The 21,755-nt window shown below is 40.9% G+C and overlaps 1 protein-coding gene across 5 annotated transcripts in view; it reads left to right on the top strand.

The window, feature by feature from the left end:
* The window catches only part of ACBD5 (acyl-CoA binding domain containing 5), a gene marked incomplete at its 3' end in the record, with an annotated part of 30,971 nt that overhangs the window by 1,400 nt on the left and 7,816 nt on the right, over nt 1-21,755 (top strand). For 4 of the 5 annotated variants that reach the window (XM_083406573.1, XM_083406574.1, XM_083406570.1 and 1 more), the window contains exons 2-6: nt 544-737; nt 3,355-3,475; nt 5,716-5,788; nt 8,764-8,875; nt 20,787-20,912. In XM_083406573.1, the coding sequence (XP_083262699.1) occupies nt 644-737; nt 3,355-3,475; nt 5,716-5,788; nt 8,764-8,875; nt 20,787-20,912 (526 nt within the window). In that variant the 5' untranslated portion in view covers nt 544-643. Of the gene's footprint in view, nt 1-403; nt 738-3,354; nt 3,476-5,715; nt 5,789-8,763; nt 8,876-20,786; nt 20,913-21,755 lie in introns of those variants that run through there. The other variant, XM_083406572.1, reaches the window with a different exon arrangement.

Below are 21,755 nucleotides of genomic sequence, written 5' to 3' on the forward strand. Positions count from 1 at the left end.
TTCCTGTTCGCTGCCTCGCGTCTTTCATATTGTAAGCCTCTCGGGGCAGGGGCCTGTCTTCTTTCCAAAGCTGACATTATATAAATCAATAAAGATTAAACCGACAAGTTGTGTGCTGTAGAAGGGTGAAGCCGGGGCACTGTAAGGAGTGACAATCCAGGGTGGACTTTGGGTTTAGTTAGTTTACATATTTCTTTTCCACCACCACGCCAGAGTGGAACGAAAATAGGCAAGCCTCAAAACCACAGGCGTACGCCTTATTATTATTATTATTCCTTCACTTCGGGCTGTTTTACGAGGGCGCGAACACCGTCGCCTCCACGACTCCTTCCCGAGGCGACCGAGGGGCGACTGGGGCCGAGGGGAGCCCATCTTCTGTGGGGCTGGGGCGACTGGGGCTGTGAGGGGAGCCGCAAAGGCCTGTACTGGCTTTCCTGCCTCTCCTTGGCTGAAGGGGGCGGAGGCAGCCGCGGCCCTCGCGTCCCCTCCGCCACCGCCTCCTTCGCCAGACCCCCGTTATGTCCTGCGTTCACTCGGTTACAGGGAACTCCTGGGCGAAGGGAAGAAGCGGCGGCGGCGGCGGCGGCAGCGCGATTCCGGCGGCCGACGCGACAAGGGGCCCATCGGAGGGAAGAGGCGGGACATGGCGGAGACGGAGGAGAGAGGCGGCGGCGGCTCGCTGCACGAGACGCGCTTCGAGGCGGCCGTCAAGGTGATCCAGAGCCTGCCCAAAAACGGTGAGTGAAGCCCGGGAGGAGCGAGGAGACGGTTCGAGGGCCAGGAACCCGGAAGGTGGGGCAGCGAAGGCGACAGAGACCCCGAGGAGAGGGTGGGAAGCGCCGCCTCATTTCTGTGCCTCTTCGGGGGGCGAGGAGAAGGGTCCCCCTGAATTAGGGTTTTTCTCCATCCCAGCCACGCCACACCCACAGGAGCCGCTGCGAAAGACCTGCATCTTTTCTCTCCCTCCGCCACCCCCCTGCCTTCTCCTGCCAACCAGCTCTATTATGAATTCACTGGCCAATCTTGAAAATTTGCCATTTAAAAGACGGTTAAAACTGTTTGGAAAAACTGGCACAATACATTGGGGAATGGCCTTTCCTGGCAAGAGCATTTCTTTAGCAAGAACTCTAGTGCTCTTGGCTCTTTTTTTCCTACCTAGGCAACCATTTTAAGTTGTTTACCTTATTATTTGGAGGATTTGTATTCCACCCCTTGGGCAAGCTGACTGGCAGAACAGCTAGCATAAGATTTCTCTAAAAGTCTTTATGGTACAGTAGTTGGTTATTTAAATGCAGCAGGGTGAAGAACCTGTAGTCGGATAAAAAGACATGCATGCAATACCAAGAATCTAAAAGTAGGGAAGGTTTTCCCTTAGCACTGGTAAGGAGCAGTTGGAGCCAGGCAAACGTCTCTGGAAAGTACATTCTGGCTACCGCAACTCAGAAGGCCTTATCGTAGGCCTCTTCTCACCTTGCCTGCTAAAGGTATCAGACAAATTTTAATGGCCTGTTGGGTTGCTGAGGGAATAGGTGGTCCTTGCAGTTCTATGCATCCCTACTCTGAAGCCAAATTTGAGTACTTATACACACTTATGTGTATATAGAACTGCTGCCTTGATGCTCTTTGTGCATATTAAGTTCCATACAACAATTGTTCCTCTCCCCAGAATGAAACATTCTGCAATCTCTGTGTGTAATCCTGATACGTAGTTTAATATTTACAATGAAAAGTTAAGTTGAGAGCAGGACTAAAAGTAGTATGTCCAAAAAGAAAAGCTTCCATCTCTATTTAAGAGAGCCAAATACTCAGCCAACTCTGCTCCAGATTTTTTTTTTTAATGCCTTCAACTATTTTCTTTTTTAAAAACAAACAAACCAACAACCATGTTATCCCAAGCACTGCAAGCAAGGAGGGATTTGCCTTGAGCGTGTTATGTTCATACTTGATTTTGCGTTGGTAACAGCTTGTGGGTGTAAATGGTGTGATTTTCAAATCCCTTCTCTTTCCCACCCCACCCTTCTGTGAAATTGGCGGAGTCGCATAACACTGGAAAACTTAAGCTGCATTCGCTTCATACTTAAGCATGGTGTGAACATTTGAGACAGCCGTTGCACATGTGCAGATGACAGTTTCATGAATAGGGGCTTGGGGGATGGGGTTGCAGGGATGGGGAAATCAAAATGGGCATGCACACATTGAGTGAATACACCCTGCTCTAATGTTAACAACACTATGCAAATGTGGCCTGAAGCACAGTGGGATGAAATGACCTCACTGTGTTTTAAGTCGCCAATATGAACATACCCATAATATTAGAAAAGGAGAGGTGTCCTTCATAGTGTGCATGCTATAAATACTTTTCTGTCTCACTTTAGTAACAGAATCTTTAAAAAAATGTATCAATCTAAAATTTTGAGCTTGTGCAAGTTCCATTCTAAGAGCTAATGATTGGCTGGTGGTCAGGCATGCCAGCCATGTATAAAGTGGTAGCATAAGCAGTCAAGAAATCTTCTCCTTACCTGGTTTTCCGTAGGGCAGATAGTATTGGGGTAGCCATGGGAGCAGGGCCTATGGTAGAAACTGCTTGAAGCAGTTTGACAGGAATAACCTAACCATTGATTTAGGTAACCATAGTGGGGTAAAATGACTTTGGGGGTTTTTGTCACAGGAGGATCTGCTGTGGTATTTTGATCCTTGACAGGGCTTTGAATTTCTATAGCTTTTTTCCAGTACTGCAATATGTCTTCAACACAGGATGTGTGTGAGCTGCACCACAGTAGGGACAATTCTACCATAAAGCTAGCATGAGAGGTATCAACAGTCATGTTTTTTCTGTTTGTTTGGACATGTTACTTTCATTAATAGGCGAATCAACAACAGGGATGATATCATTACTTGAAATATCAAGGTGACTATGTTCCTTTGCACAAGTATACTTTACTCACTAGAGTATCCTTTCTGATTATAGAATGAAAATAAACGGACAGAAGGTGCAATTAGTTGATTTTTTAAAATCAGAAATTGTTGTGCATAAAGTCTTGAGTTTAGTCCTCATTATGGGTGTACTTAGTTCCCAGTAGCCTGGTGCTGTAAGTCATGCCGTCATGTTCTATTTATTTTGGACTGGATCTTTAACTTTGGACTGGATGCCTTAACTTAAGTTAGTTGAACTTTGGTCTCATTGAATACAGTGTGAACAATAAGTCATGGTTTAAGTTATGGCCCCTGGATTTCAATGGAACTTCAGTTAAATTAACCAAGTGTGAATCTAACCCTTTGAGTTGGCACAGAAATTAGGTGTTTAAAAATATCTGTCATTTATGGTGTTTCTCACTCTAAGATTATTTTCTCTAGGTTCATTCCAGCCAACAAATGAAATGATGCTCAAGTTCTATAGCTTTTATAAGCAAGCAACTCAAGGACCCTGCAGTAGTCCAAGACCTGGATTCTGGGATCCTATTGGTAGATACAAATGGTAAATATGATATGCAAGAGGTGTTTTAAGTTTGTATGTACACAAGCCCTGCTGTAGTGGGGGGCAGCAGGAAGGATGAATTACTGACTACTTTTTTTTTCATGGGACATTGCTGCAACTCACTGGTAGACCAAAGGGTTTGCATGCAGAACGTCCAGGTTCATTTTCCTACATCTCTAGGTAGGACTGGGAAAGACAATTCAAACTCCAAAGGGCCACAGCCAATCATGGTAGACAATATTGAGCTTGATGGACCAGTAGTGTGACACTGTATAAGGCAGCTTCCTGTGACAACTTGCATATGGAGAAAAGCCTTAGTTATAAAGAATATAAATGTGCACCAGATCACTGGTAGTAGGGGATGTTCTCAGCCTCTCTTTTTAAAAAACCAAGGCCTGGTATCATTTCTGAGATTTATGTTCCAGGTATTTTAACTTTGTTACCTGGGGAATTGACATGTGCATCCTGCTCTGCCTAGCACAGCATGATTACCTGAGCACTGCCACCTTCCCAGCTATTTCTGTTTAAAAGGTACCTAGTTCAGGAAAGAACTCAGTAGCTGTGAGGGTGCAGGCAAGATTAAGATAGAGATAATAATTGCGCAAAGAGACTTTCGGTACAGAAAATGTTTTTTCTGAAACTTGAAGAAGGTTCATTGACCACTGTCTACCAGCAGACTGCAAACTGACTTTTAGCAGACTGTCTCTGCTCCTCATGCTGATCTGCCACTATTGGGAAATATCTTAATAAAGATGGTGGCAATGTACATGTAAAATTGGTGGTCGAGCTGATGGAAGTGCAGTGTTGCCCCCATTCTTGTGCAGCATATGTTGGAGGTGGAGCTGGCCAGGTTAGACTGCAGTTTGGCTCTCCCTAACAGAGACGTTGTTGCTTGTAAGCACATGCAATAATTTCTCTCAGTTTACAGAGGTTTCTTGTCAAACAAGTTCTGCATGTTTTTGAAGCTCAAGCGTTTTTACCCATTAGCTATAATAGGGCAGAAATAAAAAATATGTATATGTAAGAGGAATCTGTATTTTTTTTAGTGACTTGGGAAGTATTATAGAGCTATACACACCTCACTAAAAAACAATGACGAAAGGGTTGATATTTGTTTTTTCGTTGCTGTCATTCTCAGTGCAACCCTCCAGAGGTGTTCTTTTTTTAAAAAAAACTTGTGTTATAATTAATATCCACAGCAGATTAGCAAAGTACACTTTTTATTCAGGCAAAGGTTAAATCAAATTAGGTACTCATTCTTGTCTTTGGAAAGGGGAAATAATAGTAAAGAAAATAATAATACCAGGAAGTAAGGTATTGTGGGAAGAGTGCTGCATGGAGACAATGCAATCTTGCTAACTAACATTTCTCTTAGTATTTTTTTTTAAGCTGCAGGAAATCACTTGCAGGGATATTTGGCTATTTTAAGAAGTAAACAAAACAAAACCCCAAATTCTAAAACTGTATTTTTTGGGGGAAGCCAAAATAAGTCAGAGTAGTGTGTCAAAGGTCCTTGATACACCTGGAAGGTTTCTGTGACACTTGTGCAGCTATAGTGTACAGGAGAATAGGAAAATGCAGTTTGAGGCAGGGAATAGGTATTGGGCAATTGCATTTTTGCAGCAGCAGCAGCAGCAGTGTTTTTTGCTCCAGAGCTGGATAATTGTGTCCGTCCTCCCCCCCCCCCCCCCGCCGCCGCCCCCCGGTGATTGCAGTGCTGTCTGTGACTTTCCCACACAGAGATTTGACTATGCACACAATAGACAAACTCATTTGAAAAGGCCATCTGGGTTATTGGACCCAGCTATTTATTTACTTGTTTCAGTTTTATATCTTTGACTTACCTGTTTCTCAAGCCTATTGCAAAGAGTTAGTACAAGTTATATATTCTGCAAAATGTTGTACATTTTGAACTGGGCACACAAGCTGAGTATAAATTACTCATAACTGTGGCCTACCGTCAGACAAAAAGTGAGAAGGAAAAGATGGAAACGAGGCCATTTATTAAATATTAAAAAGCACATTGTTTGAAGACTGAGAAACCAAGCCTATGTTAAATCTCAATCTTAGAATTTGTGTTACTCTACAGACAATGAGCACATATTTATGTACACAAAACTAGATAGTTTGTAGCGAGTTCTGTCATTGTAGAATCAAGGGCTTAGTAAGAATGAGCCTGTTGAATCTTACAGGAATTATAATTTTAAATGTCTTGAGGATATTTGTGATATTTATTGTAGGGATGCATGGAGCGCTTTAGGTGATATGCCCAAAGAAGATGCTATGATTGCCTATGTTGAAGAAATGAAAAAGGTAAGAGTTGCTAGGTATGTCGAAGAAAGCAAATATTCCACAATAATTTCATTTCTAGGCACATGAAGCTTGAAACTTGATTAGCTTCTAGCCAAGCTTCAAAAGGAATTGCTGCAAATTATTTGATGGACTTTACCCTAGGCAGCCTAGCTGTCAAAATGCTGAGAGCTTTAGGGATATTGCTGCCATGAAAGAGAAGTGAGCAATGCTTATGCAGTGCATTATGGAAGTTTATGGTAAGCAGCCTGCAGTGAATCACTGGAACTGGAGCTAATTCACAGCAAAAACAGAGATGAAGAGAGGCAATGGGCTGTGCAGGCTCTTTTAAAAACACTTGTACTGTAATATCAGTTGGAAGAGTTTCAGCTCCTCTGAGTATTTGTTAAAAGGAATGCATTACAAGAGTACTAGATGACTCAAAACTGAAACATGCAAAAAGCTAAACCTTGGGTACTTGTATACAGCTTGCACCAAGATTTCCATTTTGCTGTGTGTTTTCGATTATGTGGGGTTAGGATAGATGACAGTACTCTTTATATATTGGAAATCAATAGAACTATCTATCTGTCAATCTATAAATACTTCATAATAGCTAACAAAAATAAAAACACTGAAAACCTGCTTCGAGTACAAAGTCAGAATTTAATATTTATGCTAATATTATAGTGAACAGTAAACCCTGGTGTTAAGGCCATTGGAGGGTGTAGGAAGGTTAACAGAGATGGCAATCCTCATATGGGGTGAAGGTGCTGGATTGAGGACATAAGGAAAGGAAATTTCTGATGGGGAGAAAGAAGAGAGCAGAAAGCACGGGGAGAGCATGTGTAGGATAGGAGAAGGAAGGAAGGGCCCATGAGCGATGAAGGGGTGCCTAGAAGAGGTGCTGCAATAGCCTGGCAAAGGATCTAGCTTGAGGCTGATGGAAGCTCATCAGTGAGATACTCATCAGAGGAGATTGCGGTGTGGATTACACAGAGTCTAGAATGTTAAGGTGTTGGCAAATTCTGATTAATTTTGAGATTTGCAAGGGAGCTTTAAATATTCTTTAGGGCATTGTGCAGTTCATATTTAACTTCAACATGTGATTTGGTAGTATCCCAAAGCACATAATAAAAATAAAATATACACACTGTTGTTGTTTTTTGCCATGGTAAATGTATTTCTATATCTTCATATCTGAATCATGTCATCCACTTGCTTTTGGTAATCAGTAGTGCTACTCTGAAGTAAGTAGGCTGGGTATTGGAGTAAACTGGTTAGAATAGAAATTGAGTAGGCTTGAGCCTAAAATGAAAAGAAACATACTATACTTAAACTACTAAATGTAATTTGGGGCGTTGTTAGGATTAATGTAATACCACATGTGTTGAAGGAGCTTCTGATGAAATCATTCCAGTTAACATCTTAAATGTTTCCAAATTATTGTTGCTACAATATTATATATTGCCTAATGTTTTCTTTTGGGAAAGCATCTTTCATGTATAGATTTAACAGGCTTAAGCACGATAAACCTGAACCTCTGCCTTCCTTTCTGAGAGTAGTAGATAACAGAATGGAAGACAGCAAGAAAATATATCAGAATACTCTTATCTGCTGATGAATTTAGTTTCTCTGTATTTCCTGTACTGCCTGTTTTGTGGCGTCTTTATTCTGATAAATGTATTCATTTTGTAAAGGAGTTATAAATTATGAAAGAATATGCTCAGAAAATGTTACAATATTTTTATTCGCAAACATTTATGCTTTTGGCACAAAACCATGTGCCGAGTTACTTGAAAGTAAGTCCTACATTTGGTGGAACTTGTTTGTGAGTAAACAAGGATGGAATTTGGTATTTAAGTTGTTTAACATGTTTGAGCCTAGAAGTTTTTTGGATAAGCTCTTTGCTGTAGTGGCAAACATGATTCGCCATGCAGAGTTATTGGGAGAAACAACAGGAGTTTAGTTGTAGTAGTATTGCCTTTCTCATTTTCTTCAAAGGAAATTTATTTTAAAAATTATGAGTGTAGCTTCCTTAGCCAGCAGTCTGCATTCTCGCTTAGTATTCATATCCTTTACACAAACACATAAAAATGACAAATCAAGCCTGTTTATATTTGTGAGATTGGGCTGAATATACATAAAGAGAGGCAGTGATATTTGATAATTATATTTATTTATTTAAGGATTTATAAACTGCTTCCCAATGAATGTTTCTAAAGTAGTACAATGTAGTAATACCGAAAGAACAACACATATAGTAAAAATTAAGTATACTTAACAATCTATAAAACACTATCTTAAAAGCACTAAATTACAAGGTCCTGCATAGTATAAAGAATCAGTCTTCAGGGAAAGGCTTCTTAAATAGATATGTTTTCAAACAGCTGCCTAAAAGCTAAAATGCTAGTTGCTTGACTAAGTTCACTGGGAAGCTGATTCCATGGAGCTACAATCAAAATGCTAAATGTTTGGTTTGATGCCAGACATACCTATGGGGCATACAGAACAACACCCTATCAGAGCAGAGGAACAGTTATCAGACAGACAGCTGTATGGGGCAAAGCAGTCCCTCGGGTAAAGTTGATGTTGCAATTAAAGGGTTTCAAAATCCTCTTCTTCTTTGGCGACCACTCGTAGCCGAGTAAGATTGCCTTCCATGAACATGGTCTTCTTAACAGTGAGTCCATAAGTGATTGTGGAGGCCAGTTCTGGATCCACACGTCCTTCCACAGTGGGGACATAGGTTTCCATGAGGGAGTTGATCACAGTGAGGGTTTGCCGAACATGCCTTCCTCTTAGCACGTTTCTCCCTTTCATCCTGAGTTTGAGCATCTTCAAAGTCCATGATGCCTTTGGTAAGGCTCCAGTTGGAGCGTTGGCCGGCCAGTGTAGGTGGTGCAGGATTTTTTTATTTATTGTGATGCTGTGTTCTTGTGAAGTATTGCAATGTTATTAACTGATAAGCAATTCATAAATGTTTTGTATTCCTACAGATTCTTGAAACTATGCCAATGACAGACAAGGTTGAAGAACTCCTACATGTAATAGGCCCATTCTATGAAATTGTTGAGGATAAAAAGAGCAGAGGATCTGGCATAATAGCAGGTTGGGATATAAACTCTACTTATCTTAATTAACTGCAGGTTATATTAAGCTATGGTTTTGCAATTTGTTCAGCTTCTGTGAATAATTTTAATGGTAATTGCACTAATTGTTGTGAAACACCTCAGAGCCAGGTGCAAGAAAGCTCTTGCACAAAACACCTCTCTCCATTTTCCTGACATGCTCTAACTTCCATGCAAACGTGTTGCAAGTCTGTCTTGCCACCGTTTTCATAATATTAAAACACCTGCATGTCCTTTATTAATTCTGTTGGCTTAAGGTTGGCTGGTTTCACACAAACCACAATGAAGGTTAACCTGTTTCTTGGTTTGGACACTTCAACAACCCATGGTTACGCAAACTGGAAGCAAAAGCTTCTCAGCTGGTGGAATGCACAAGGCCATGGTTCTGGGGCTCATTCACATCAGGGTTTAGTGTAGGGTGTGAGAAACCTAAGGCTTGTTGTTGGACTCAAAATTCCATAAATCCCAGCCAGCTTGGCCAGCGGCGATGGGGGAGTGTTGTTGTTTTGCTTGTTTGTCTAAAACACACATATCAGTGATATGGAACCTTTGGCCCACATACCTAATGTGGACTGCCAGGCCTTCCCATTTGGCTCCCAGTGCTATTTCAGCAAAGTCATGCCTACCTGTCCCACACATTACCAGATGTGGGGCAGGTAACGGTGGGACTTGGTCAAAAGGGCAGTGCCTGCAAAAGCCTTTGCATGGTAGTTTTTCCCAAGGACCCAACAACCAGCAGATTGTCAGATGTTTGGGAGCTGCTGCACAAAGCGCTTTGCAAAGACTGTGCTCAGCCAAGCTCTGTGCTCGACCTGCTTAGGAAGCGCTGCAAAAGTGGCTCTGCAAGTTCTTTTTGCATTTCCCTCCCGAAAAGGGAGCATGTTTTTCCCAAAGCACTTCCCCCAGCCCTTTGAATAGAAAAGGCATTCTTGGCAGAGGGGAAGATGCTCCAGTCTTAGGAGCATTTCGCTCTCTGCAGAGACATCAAAGGGTCTCCATCTAGCCAACTGTTAGCTGATCATTGGTGAAAGAGCACATCTTCAAAGGCTGCATTACAGTAACCTTTTAATTTTAACAGGGGTCTATCACTTGATGCCATTATAATGTTTGATGATTGACAGATGGGTGCTCTCACTCACCTGTGAAAATGGCTCCCTAGTGGGTGAGGAGATAAAGATCCGGCCCACTGGACTACTCCTGATTTATATTCTTTAGCCAAAAAAGGATCCCAGAGTAGTTCACAGAAATCAGTAGTGAAGTAATCCCTTTTCTCAGATTTACAATCTAAAAGAGATGAGCGTATGAGGAAGAAGGGGTGGGCAGAGAAGAAGAGAAAAAAGAAAGCTCAAACACCAGTCCAATAATAACTGGAGGACTTTAGGTTCCTCTTCCTTGGTTTAGTATGATGTCCGAACATCTCTTCTATTGATCCTGGCTGCCCACTGCATGTACATGTAGCAAAATACATGTGTTTATCTATTTAACATATTCAAAGTACTGGCATGTCAAGTAGCCCTTACTGGTCAAGTGGTCAGTACTGAGCACCTCTGGCTTGCTGGGCTCTGCACTTAAGGTACAACTGATGCAGTCTACAGCCAGAACTACATTATTATGCAAATAGCCTGACATCAACTGGTTTAAAATATTGTCTCTGTGTATGTATTTGTGTGTGTGTGTGTGTGTGTGTGTGTGTGTGTATATATATATATATATATATATGTCTATATGTATCTAGTAGGTTCTCTAAAATTACATTTCTTGTCACTTGGCACAGAATGCCAACCACTACTGGCACATTTTAAAGACTTATTCCAGTCAAAGTACTACTCTTAAGAGGAAAAATAATAATTATGTAGCATGCAAATTCAAATATTCACTGGCATTAGCAACATTGCAGTGAGTTAGGCATAAATAGGTTCTCCACTATTTCCATTCCATTTTCATGCAAATGTGCAATAACAGATGTTAAAAATCTTTACCAATAACTGATTGTTTTCTTTCAATGGACAAAATATACGTGTCTCTGCTGCAACAAGCCAGCAGCAAAATTCAGAGCACATGTACTTGGTTCTTTGTGAATGCTAACATCCTGTGGTTTTGGAGCATGTGATGGCCTCAATTGATAGCCAAGTCTGGTATGACATTTTATTATGTAGTCCATTTCTCCATTCCAATGGGTATTCTACTGTTTACCTCAGAACTGCTATACCACTTGAATATTTTGCTTACAAAATGTGCTTGAATCATTTCCCAGTTATGGTTTTTCTTATTGTAGATTTAATATGCATATCCTAAATTCATACAGGAAAATTCAGTATCAAACAGTGGAACCTCTATGTAAAGTATTTAGGTCAGTGGGAGAAGGGAAAACAGAGGCTGCTATAACTGTTGTGGTGTATTAATAACTGATATTACATACAATACTATACTATATATGCCTACGCATAAATAATTCCCATTGAGTTCAAAAGGACTTACTCCTGAGTAAGTGGGTATAGGATTATAGCCTTGGGTCCCACTAACATAGGACTTACTTCTGAGTAGACATATATAGCATTGCATTGTTAGTGGTGTTCTTGTTCTCCTTGTTCTGAATAAGTCAGTTTTGTTACGTTTTCCTTACCAAAGTGCCGAACAACCTCATAGCTCTCTAGGTAATCTATGTCTCATTTATTATTTTAATGCACCTACTATAAAGGTTCTAAATTGAAACCAAACATTACTGTGCCAGGTTGATTTCTGACTGTTATAAACAATTTATACAGATAATTTATAGACTTCTTTTAGTTCTTATTATGCTAAACACACAAAATGTACAAAACCTAGATACCAGAACAGAAAACTAAAAAAGGGAACATGTGAGATTAGTCTCTGTCTAGGAAAGTGTGAGGAGAGTTCTTTCATGGAGGCCCTTTGCTGCTAGAGAAAGAGCATCGGGCATTTTTTAAAGTGCTTGTAAGGGCTGTAGTCTGGAGGTGCATTTAAATGTATCCTTGTCTCACTGATGTGCAAAGTTACGTGGTAGTCCTGATTTTAAGAAGCAAAAGGTGGTACTCATGTGGGGCATGCTAAATCCACACCTACCCATGGTTGCCTCCTTGCAGAATATATCCTGAAGGCTGTTTTCTATCAGCCTTGTTCTAATTTGAGATAAAAGTTGAGCTGATATTAAAGTGTGGGAAAGATAAGCACTGGACATGCAAAAGGGAATCTATATATCACTTGCGTACTCGCTAAAGGTAAAGGTAAAGGACTCCTGACAGTTAAGTCCAGTCGCGAACGACTCTGGGGTTGCGGCGCTCATCTCACCTTACTGGCCGAGGGAGCTGGCATTTGTCCACAGACAGTTTTTCAGGGTCATGTGGACAGCATGACTAAGCCGCTTCTGGCAAAACCAGAGTAGCGCACGGAAATGCCGTTTACCTTCCTGCCAGAGCGGTAACTATTTATCTACTTGCACTTTTTCGGCGTGCTTTCGAACTGCTAGGTGGGCAGGAGCTGGGACCGAGCAACGGGAGCTCACCGGGGAGCTCACCGGGGATTCGAACCGCTGACCTTCCGATCAGCAAGCCCTAGGCTCTGTGGTTTAGACCACAGTGCTACCCACGTCCCATACATAGCCTACTGGCTACTTGCTGTTTAAATCAGATTCTCCCAGGCTATTTTGGCCCTAAATTCCACATTGTTGCCCAGGCAGTAGAGTCCAGCTCACCCTGGAAACAAAACTGAAAACAAGATGACCAAAAAAGCAACAAAAGCTCCAACCAGTACCGGTAATTGTATGGTCATGCAGAGTGGAGATCTCCATTATCATCTGTGTCGCCACAGGTGCTATCCAGTAGGTGCATTTGAGAGTTGCACCTTCACATACACAGCTTATCCTAGCAGCAGTGAAGACCCTAGTTGCAAATTGAACGTTCAGCTCTCTGTGATGGAGCTGTGACCTTGGGGGAAGATATAAGTATTTCCAAGAAGAATTAAAAAACAACAACATGTGCACAGCCTCACTTATGCTCGGCATAGGGACAGTGATGTATATAATTGGGTCAGGTTTTCCTCATGAAAATCAGTATCCTTTTGAGAGGCACAAAAGTCTTCTAATTCCAATTAAAACTTCTCTTTCGGTGCAAAATAAATTTACAAAGCTAAACTTTTAGATAAAAAATAATGCTCTTAAGGGAAACATTTGAGGTGGGGTGTAAAAAAGTATGTGGAATTTTAGAGGCTTGTTGATGATTACAGACAGAACTTAGTGCAAAAGAAAGCATTATTTACCATGTTAAGTAATTTTTTAAAAGCCTCTTAACTGAAGCCAGTTATTTCAGTGTGCTGACATACCACAGAGGAATGAAATACTGCTCACAGTTTACATCCTTGGATTGCCATCTGTGTAACATGTGCGAGAGTGGAAAAGAGAAGCTTAGGAAATTACTTTCTTGTTGCTAATGTTGTGAAGAGTTTGTTTTGAAGGCTTGGTCTGATGCACTTCTGTTTTCAAAGCAAAGGAGCGCAATCTGTTCTGCAAGGGACAAACCCACTCTTAATCAGTAGCTGACCAAAATATTATTTTCAGGTTCGTAAAAAACACTAGACTCGAAAGAAGAATGTGGCTTCTACATCCAGCGCAAGAGGCCTGGCCGGCCTGCATGAACTTAGGGTAGGCTTGGAAGAGGCATGTGGAACACTGTGTTTGCATTATCTGGGTTCTGCAGAAGGGAATTGGGCAACTTTTTGCTTGAAGCGCTTGGGGCATTGAAGGGTTCAAGGGCCTTATTCTTTCTTGGGAAGCTAAACTGCATTGCTTTCTAAAAAAAATGTGTTGCTGCTCAAAATGGAGCCAGGCTTTCAGAAACATTTTTGTGGTGGTATTTTATGTGCCTTAAATTTAAGCTGCACTGAAGAGAATGAAGGGAAATATCAACATGGACTTATGTGCTCATAGGGCTGTGTATAAATAAAGAGGCCAAGTAGGTGTCAGAGTATAAGCAAGTGACTTTTTCCAAGTCTTTCTTTAAAAGCATGCTTATGAGATTTTAAATAAATGAATTAAGCTATACCATTCATTGGGACGATTTTGTTTCCCCCTTCACTGGTTTCAGTGCTGCTTTTTATTATGATGATAGTTATATGTTGGATTTATGACAATCTGGTTTTTTTTATTGATTGATTTTTCATTTGGATTGTATTTATATTTTATTTATTATGAGGACTTGATTAATTAGGCAGCATATAACTGGCAAAAATAAGCAAAATAAATCCAGAGTACCATAGTTCCATGAGCCCAAAGAGACTTTGGAGTTGTTTTTCTTGATTAGCAGCAACCACAACCCCTGGCCATGCCAGATGGCAAAGCATGTAATTGGAATGAAATGCGAAGAAAAAAGCCCAAGTAGCATTTTTTTGTTTTGAGCATTATTTGCGTAAGATCTGTGTATTCATCCAGAAACTGTGTCTTAAAGTAACAGCCTTCACTATAACGTCTTACAAAGAACAAAAACTTGACCTGAACAAAAACTTGACATATACTTATTTTTGCAGCTTCCAAGTGTTATATGTGGAAGTTTAGTATGAAGGTTGTATTATAGAAAATATGAAAAAATACTCATCACATGCTGCAACTTCCCAAATGGTGGTACTGTGTGTTTTAATACTCCAAATCCCCTTATCAGACTTCTTTCTGTTTTTGTTCTTTTTTTTATGGATATTCTGTTCTGATATTGTGTTTGCATGTTGCATGGACCAAGAACATAGTTGTATTGGGAATGGTTTGGCAGAGGGACTGTTGTGACAAGGGAAGTTGTAATCCTGTTCTTTTTTGTATTATTTCTATAAAAATTTTTTTTAAAAAAACCTCGATTTGGTTTGCCATTAGTTAGTAAATGTGTGTCTGTTTTCTTTATGAACATTTCTTACCCAATTCTAATAAATAGGTTTTCTGCATGTTACGTATTGAAGTTCCCCAAAAGCTCATTTCCTCCACGGAGAGTCCTTGCATTGCAAGAAGAGATTTTCTAGCAGAGGAGACTTGTTTCTGTTAAAGGAATGTTTGCTATTCTACAATAGTTCAGTGAAGTTCTGAAGGTGCAGAAAACTTGTAACATCTTATTTTGAAAATGTATCCCATGTTAGCTTTGAAACTTATTAGTTTAATTTCTAGGCTTGTGTGCTCATAATACTGCATTGTCTGTTTTCTTTGTTTAGCTTGGTTTATCTCACTTGGAGGGACGGAGGAGAAATTCAATTCTGTATTATTGTTGTTTATTATTTATTAAATTTGTATACCGCCTTTCATCCAAAGATCACAGGCTAGTTCACAACATAAAATTGCAAAATGCATAATAAAGAACAAACAAAAGCAAACCAATAACCCCCATCCCACAAACACATGCATTTAAAGCTGAATCTATCAAATTTACACTGTCCAGAATAATATGCAAACTGAAACACAACTATCCTTTGAAATGTGCACATATCTGAATTTTGTAATGCAGTTCTCCAGCCAACTGATGTATATAAAATGCTTTTACCAGGGGAAAGTATGTATAAAAATGAAGACAGTGGTGAAAACAACCAACATGTTTTTATTAAGAGAAATTAGCACTAAAATGGTGATGAATTTTCATGAGATTTTTTAAAAATTGCAAATTGCTGCAAAATGTGGAGAATGAGTTTAAGATTGGGGGGAAGTGAGAAACTGGGAGAATGAAAATAGATCCTTCCAGCTCTACTCACTGGTCACTACTTGAAGACTCCCTTTTTTCCCTTCTTGGGTCCTGCCTATGAAAAATATTGCCTGAATAGTTTGACGACATGTTTTCCCCATTTTTCTATAATGTAGAAACTGGTTTATGGTTCTTCAAACTCCTTTTGTTAATCTAGTTCTGCTTTCACTTGTTGTATAATCAGCATCTTCAATACAGATTACTTATTTAATAGTAAATAATAAATGCCTGTTCCGTGTTAAACACAATCCCACGTGCAAAGTTGTTTCTGTCGACACAAAACTATTTAGAAATAGGAAAGACTCCTTTTGGCAGCTATGAATCTGTGAAAGAACTATATGAAAACGCCAATGCAAAACTGGTTACCGGAAAGAGTTTTATGGTTTCTCTGAGCCATTTCTATTCCTGAACTCACTAGCAAATATTCTACGCTATTGGTTTTCAACTAGCAGGTTGAACTGAACTGAGTCACAGCCTGGGGGTGGGGGTCATCTGGGGGGTGACACCAGCAGCACTACCACCAGACACAAACATGATAAAATTAGAAGCTGGGGCCCATAATGCATATTTATGTGAAAGTGGACAGCAGGTCTGAAAAAAGTTGAAGTCTACTGCTGTTCTAAACTTTCTGTAGACCAGAAAAAAATTACAAAGATTATTAGAACCTTATAAAGCAAATATTAAGTGGTTTAGAAATACTTTTTAAATGATAGATTGGAAGCATAAAAACCCAAAGCAGATTACTAAAGTGTGAGATAACATATTTCATGAAATGAATAAGATCCTCCCTACATTTAAAGCAAATCCAGCCCATATTCAAAGCCCATTACTTCCCCCTTTGAATACTGGGAGCTGTAGTTTTCCCATCACTTAATTCCCAGCATCCTTAATAAACTACAGTTCCCATGATTCTTTGTATGGTGTGGATCTGTGCAAAGACTGCGTTGAAGCTGAAATTAAACCCAGAAATCAAAATATTGGGCAACAGAAAAAGATCAGGTACTCTTCTTCCAGTGCATTGGAGAGGCTAAATATCTTGCATTACTACACACGATTTACTTGCGTGCTACCACATATACGTGTGGGGCCAGGAAATAAATCAATAAATCAATTCAAACATGGAAATGGCGGGAGAGAGCTGGTGTCAGGAGTAGGTCAGCAATAAAAAAACTATAATAAAAAACTCTATATTTAAAGAATCCAAAACTGCACAGACCTAGTGATCACAGAAACTCTTCCCAGCAGGACTTGCCCCAATGAGGCAGTTGCGAGGACTGAAGGTCCCTGCCCTCCCACCGCCCTCTAAGGCTCCTCCTCTGGTTCCTTCCCCAGCAACCTAAGGGTCATTTGTGAAATATACTCAGAGTCGCAAAGTGATTTCATGCTCTTTATTCAGCTCATAGTGATGAGGAGGAATGAATGAAAGTCCCCTCAAAGTGTCTGCTTTATATACATTATTTACAGAATGGGCTGCACATGATTGGCTAATTCCGGAATTCTACTGTAAGCCAATCAGGTTGTGGATTCACTTCTATCTGGAGCATGATTGGGTGGTTCCTGCCAACCAATCATACTGCTGCATTGTTCTAGGACCAATCAGACTGCTGCATTCTGAATCCTATTGTTCTAGGACCAATCAGACTGCTGCCTTTTGGATCATATTGTTCTAGGACCAATCAGACTGCAGCAGTTTGGATCTTATTCAACTCAGTACATAACAATTTGTTTCATCTCTGCTCTGCTCTCTTCAGTTTTCTGTGTGTTCTGGGAGACCACAGGAAGCTTCCCTGGCTTCTTCAGAAGCCTACTTCCATTCAGTCTCTAGATCCTGCTCTGCTTCTGCTTCTGCTTCTGTGTCTGGGCTCTGCCGCAGCCTCTTCCTGCTCACTAAACCCTGTTACCTCTTCAGGTTCCAACACTTCCTCCTCCCAGTCTGCTCCCTCTTCTCCCTCTGACCATTTTTCGTCCCACCACCAATCCCCTGGCTCTGAGCTTTCTTCCCTTGGGGGGTTCCTTAGGGGGTTCCCCAACTGGTGCTTCCTCTGCATCCAGCCAGACCCTCCCCAGAGTCTGAAGAGGGCAGAGGAAGCCCCAAAGAGTCTGGAGGCACAGCAGGGCTTCGCTTTGGCCTCTCAGCCTCCCTACTTAACAGCCGATGAACGTGGTAGCATCCTCCAGCCTCCTGCCAGCCCCAGAGCTTTAATTCCAGTTGTGGATCTTTTTGGATACAGTATTTTTGGTCTAGGTTGGAGAGAGAGAGCGGTGGAGAGGGCATTTAGAGGGTACTCCTGACTACTCAATTTTTACGTACGCACGTGGCGGCCTGGAACATAACCCCTGCATTTGGGGGGGGGGACATCTGTATGCCAAGGCACATATGATTAAATTAGGGAACTATTATTTAATGAACACCATTTGTCAACTTCACCTAAGTGGGTGGTAATATGATTGCACCTCATGCTTTGTCTTCGTCTGCTGTTTCAAATTTTGTTCCCAAAACTACTGAGAGAGGGTGCGACATGAAAGAAGTAGTATAGTAGTAAGAAGGGATATCAGAGGTCAAGGATAGTGAAGAGAGGATGGGGAGAGAGTCAAAACTGGTACAGGTGGGTTTTTGTTTAACTGTATTCTATGACTGTGTCCAGTCCTGGGCACCACAGTTCAAGAAGGACACTGACAAACTGGAACGTGTCCAGAGGAGGGCAACCAAAATGGTCAAAGGCCTGGAAACGATGCCTTATGAGGAACGGCTAAGGGAGCTGGGCATGTTTAGCCTGGAGAAGAGGAGCTTAAGGGGTGATATGATAGCCATGTTCAAATATATAAAAGGATGTCATATAGAGGAGGGAGAAAGGTTGTTTTCTGCTGCTCCAGAGAAGCGGATACGGAGCAATGGATCCAAACTACAAGAAAGAAGATTCCACCTAAACATTAGGAAGAACTTCCTGACAGTAAGAGCTGTTCAACAGTGGAATTTGCTGCCAAGGAGTGTGGTGGAGTCTCCTTCTTTGGAGGTCTTTAAGCAGAGGCTTGACAACCATATGTCAGGAGTGCTCTGATGGTGTTTCCTGCTTGGCAGGGGGTTGGACTCGATGGCCCTTGTGGTCTCTTCCAACTCTATGATTCTATGACTTTCTTTCTTCTGCAACCTATGGAGGTTTGAGCCTTTCTCAAAGAAGGGTCCTGATTGGACTTTATAGCAGAGTTCTTGCATCCGTGAAAGATAGTTCAGTTGGTAGAGCATGAGACTCTCAGGGTTGTGGGTTTGAGCCCCACATTGTGTGAAAGATTCCTGCATTGCAGCAGGTTGGACTAGATGACCCTCGTGGTCCCTTCCAACACTACGAGTTTTTGATTCTGTGATCCATTGAATTGAACATAATCCTATTGTCTTCCTCTTCAGTCCATATGTGGCTAGGTAGGGAATGTGCTGGTGCTTCATAGGGAAGCCATATTGATCATATATCCTAACTAAAGTTCTGCAAGCCATATTTATGAGTGATCCAGCAAATAAAAATACCGTAGCCGTTTTCCTTAAACATCATCAAAATGGTTATTATTTGGGAATCATATCAATTTGGGGAGCTACTGTATTGCACTGGGACTGCTTTGTTTATCAAACAGATTTCCTTGTCTGAAACATTAGTCGACTCTGTTGTGAAAACGATCCACCCTTGTCACAGTGCCTGGAACAAAAGTATGGAAACTAATCTGCCTCGTCACCCTTTAATTTATCATATAGATCTGAGTAGCAAAGTCCCTTGCAGACAAAGGGAAGCAGTAAAACATGTTTAACAAGTCCCAGCTATTGATTTGCACAACAAGCAACTTGAATCAAAAGATTAAACATGCTAAAGTATTTGGCACCCCAAGTAAAAGTTATGCTAATACCGATCACACTCTTCTTGCCTCTGTTGTTTCACTGTTGCTCCGTTGGTAGACCTCCCCAAATCAGACTGAAATTAGTAATTAAAAAGAATCTTACTGAATTGAAGTGGCATAGGTGCATACATACTTCTGTTATTTAAGGCCAGAGCTAAATAATTCATCCCTGGAGTCAAGAAGTGACCTATTTTAATACCCTCACAGACTGATTATTATATATATAATGTTATGTTGGTACAAATACTGTATTGGCCTGAATATAAGCATCACTTTTTTCCAAATTCCAACCGTGAAAAGTTAAAGTATGGCTTAAATTTGCGACCTTACAAAAATTGGCTTTTACGATTTCGCTGCTGAAGCAGACATACGGTAAAAAGGAACTGGTGTGAGTGCCTGCGGAATTTTAAGAGAGTGGCTTATATTCGGGTATTGTCTTTTTTTCTCCCCCCCCCCCCCTTGAATTTAAAAGGTGCAGCTTCTATTTGGGCCAATATGGTAATAGTGTTTCAGGAAGACGTTGAATTTTCTTCTGGTTTCAAAATAGAGAATATATGACTGAATACTGAAGGCTTGCTTGACATTTAAAATTGTTGGCTTTGATAGTGACGGCCTATCTTGCATTCCTGTATCTGTAGCCATGTAATAATAATACAAAACTATAAGTTCTTTACTGACATAAATGTAGTAGATATAAAAGCTGAAGCATATCTATATCTGCTCTTCTCACACAACACTTTGCATTGAATACTTTTATAATGAAGTATCCCATTGCTAAAAGAAGCTTTCTAAGCCATGGAGAAGTTTGGCTTCTCAATAGTATTGGCGTACCTACGGTTTCTTGCCAAAGCAATGGATTCTGAACCAATAGCAAATAGTTAATGGTGTGTTTTGCCCGAGAGTAGAGAGCCTGTGGCCTTCCAGTTGTTGCTGGACTCCCAACTCTCATCAGCCCTAGACAACAAATTTCATGGCCAGGCATTATGAGACCTCAAGTCCAGCAACATTGGCAAGGTCACATTCCCTGCCCTTGAAAACCCTAAAAAATCCAAGTCTGGATTCAAGCTATGATAAGGAATTTTCACTTACCAGTAGAGATGCTGTGAGCCAAAGGAGGGAAAGTTTGGGGAAAATATATATAATATATATAATATATGAGACTTATATTTAAGGACAAGAGGTAGAAATTCTCTTGAATTATTTTTTTAAAAAAACCAAATATTTAATAACTACACAAATATTTTAAATCTTCTACAGTAAATATTCATTTTCTGAACTTGCTTTTAGACCTTGGATATTCGATAACGTCTATGCCAGCTGTGAATGGCAAATCTGAAAGCAGCGACAGCGGAGCAGAGTCGGAGGAGGAACCCCATCAGGAAGAAATAACAGAGCTAAAGCAGGTTGAGAAAGGTACAGCTTTATTTCTGAACCGCACCCACCTTTTCAAAGCTGTTTGTGCTTCTTTTTAGTCTTGCTCAAGCAGACTGTGGCTGCTGTGGAACACAAAAAAGCAATGGTCCCGTGTCTCCCTGCCCTACATTATTTTGTAAGAGTGAGCCTTGTTTGGAAACTTTAGATTTCAGAAGAGGCTTGGGAATCTGATTATCAAGATGTAATCCTGCCCCCACTTACCTAGGAGCAAATTCTGAACATGATGGAACAACATGTTGTTGGGATGTAAGCTTTTGTGTACAATCGTGGTGTTTTTTTTAATGGAAAGATATTTAATAGATTGGTAATAGGAGTGATGAGTGAATGCAGGACACGTAACTGCAGAGATGGAATGGGTGCCCACAATTTAAATACAAAGAAAGACACACAAAAAGTCAAAAGCAACATGCAGGTGGTTGGACTATGGGTGGTTCAGCTTTTCTTCCTTTTCTTTATTATTTTGTAACTGATGGAAACATTGCTTAATGAATTGTGTAGTACAAGTAACTTAACACTGCAATCCAAACCGTGGTCGGGGCTTAACTGGCTATCAGGCCCAGAGCCACATCCATAGCTCTGCCACCCACACAGCCTGGTGCAGAGGAGGAAGGGGACCACTTGAAGTCGTTACAGCAATGAGGCCCACGTTGGGCCCAGTGCTGACATGTCATTGCAGTGGGGCTGGCTTGGTATCCAGCAGATCCTGTGCTAGCTCAGCCCCTCGCTGTTTCAGGGCTTTCCGTAGGCTTTCACCAGTTGGGATCCTGGCAGTGGGGCTTCCACACATTTAGTTGGCAGAAAGGAGGCTTCCATAGTAGTGGA

This window comes from Podarcis tiliguerta (genome assembly GCF_965153285.1).
Source record: "Podarcis tiliguerta genome assembly, chromosome: 12".
Lineage (NCBI taxonomy): Eukaryota > Metazoa > Chordata > Lepidosauria > Squamata > Lacertidae > Podarcis > Podarcis tiliguerta.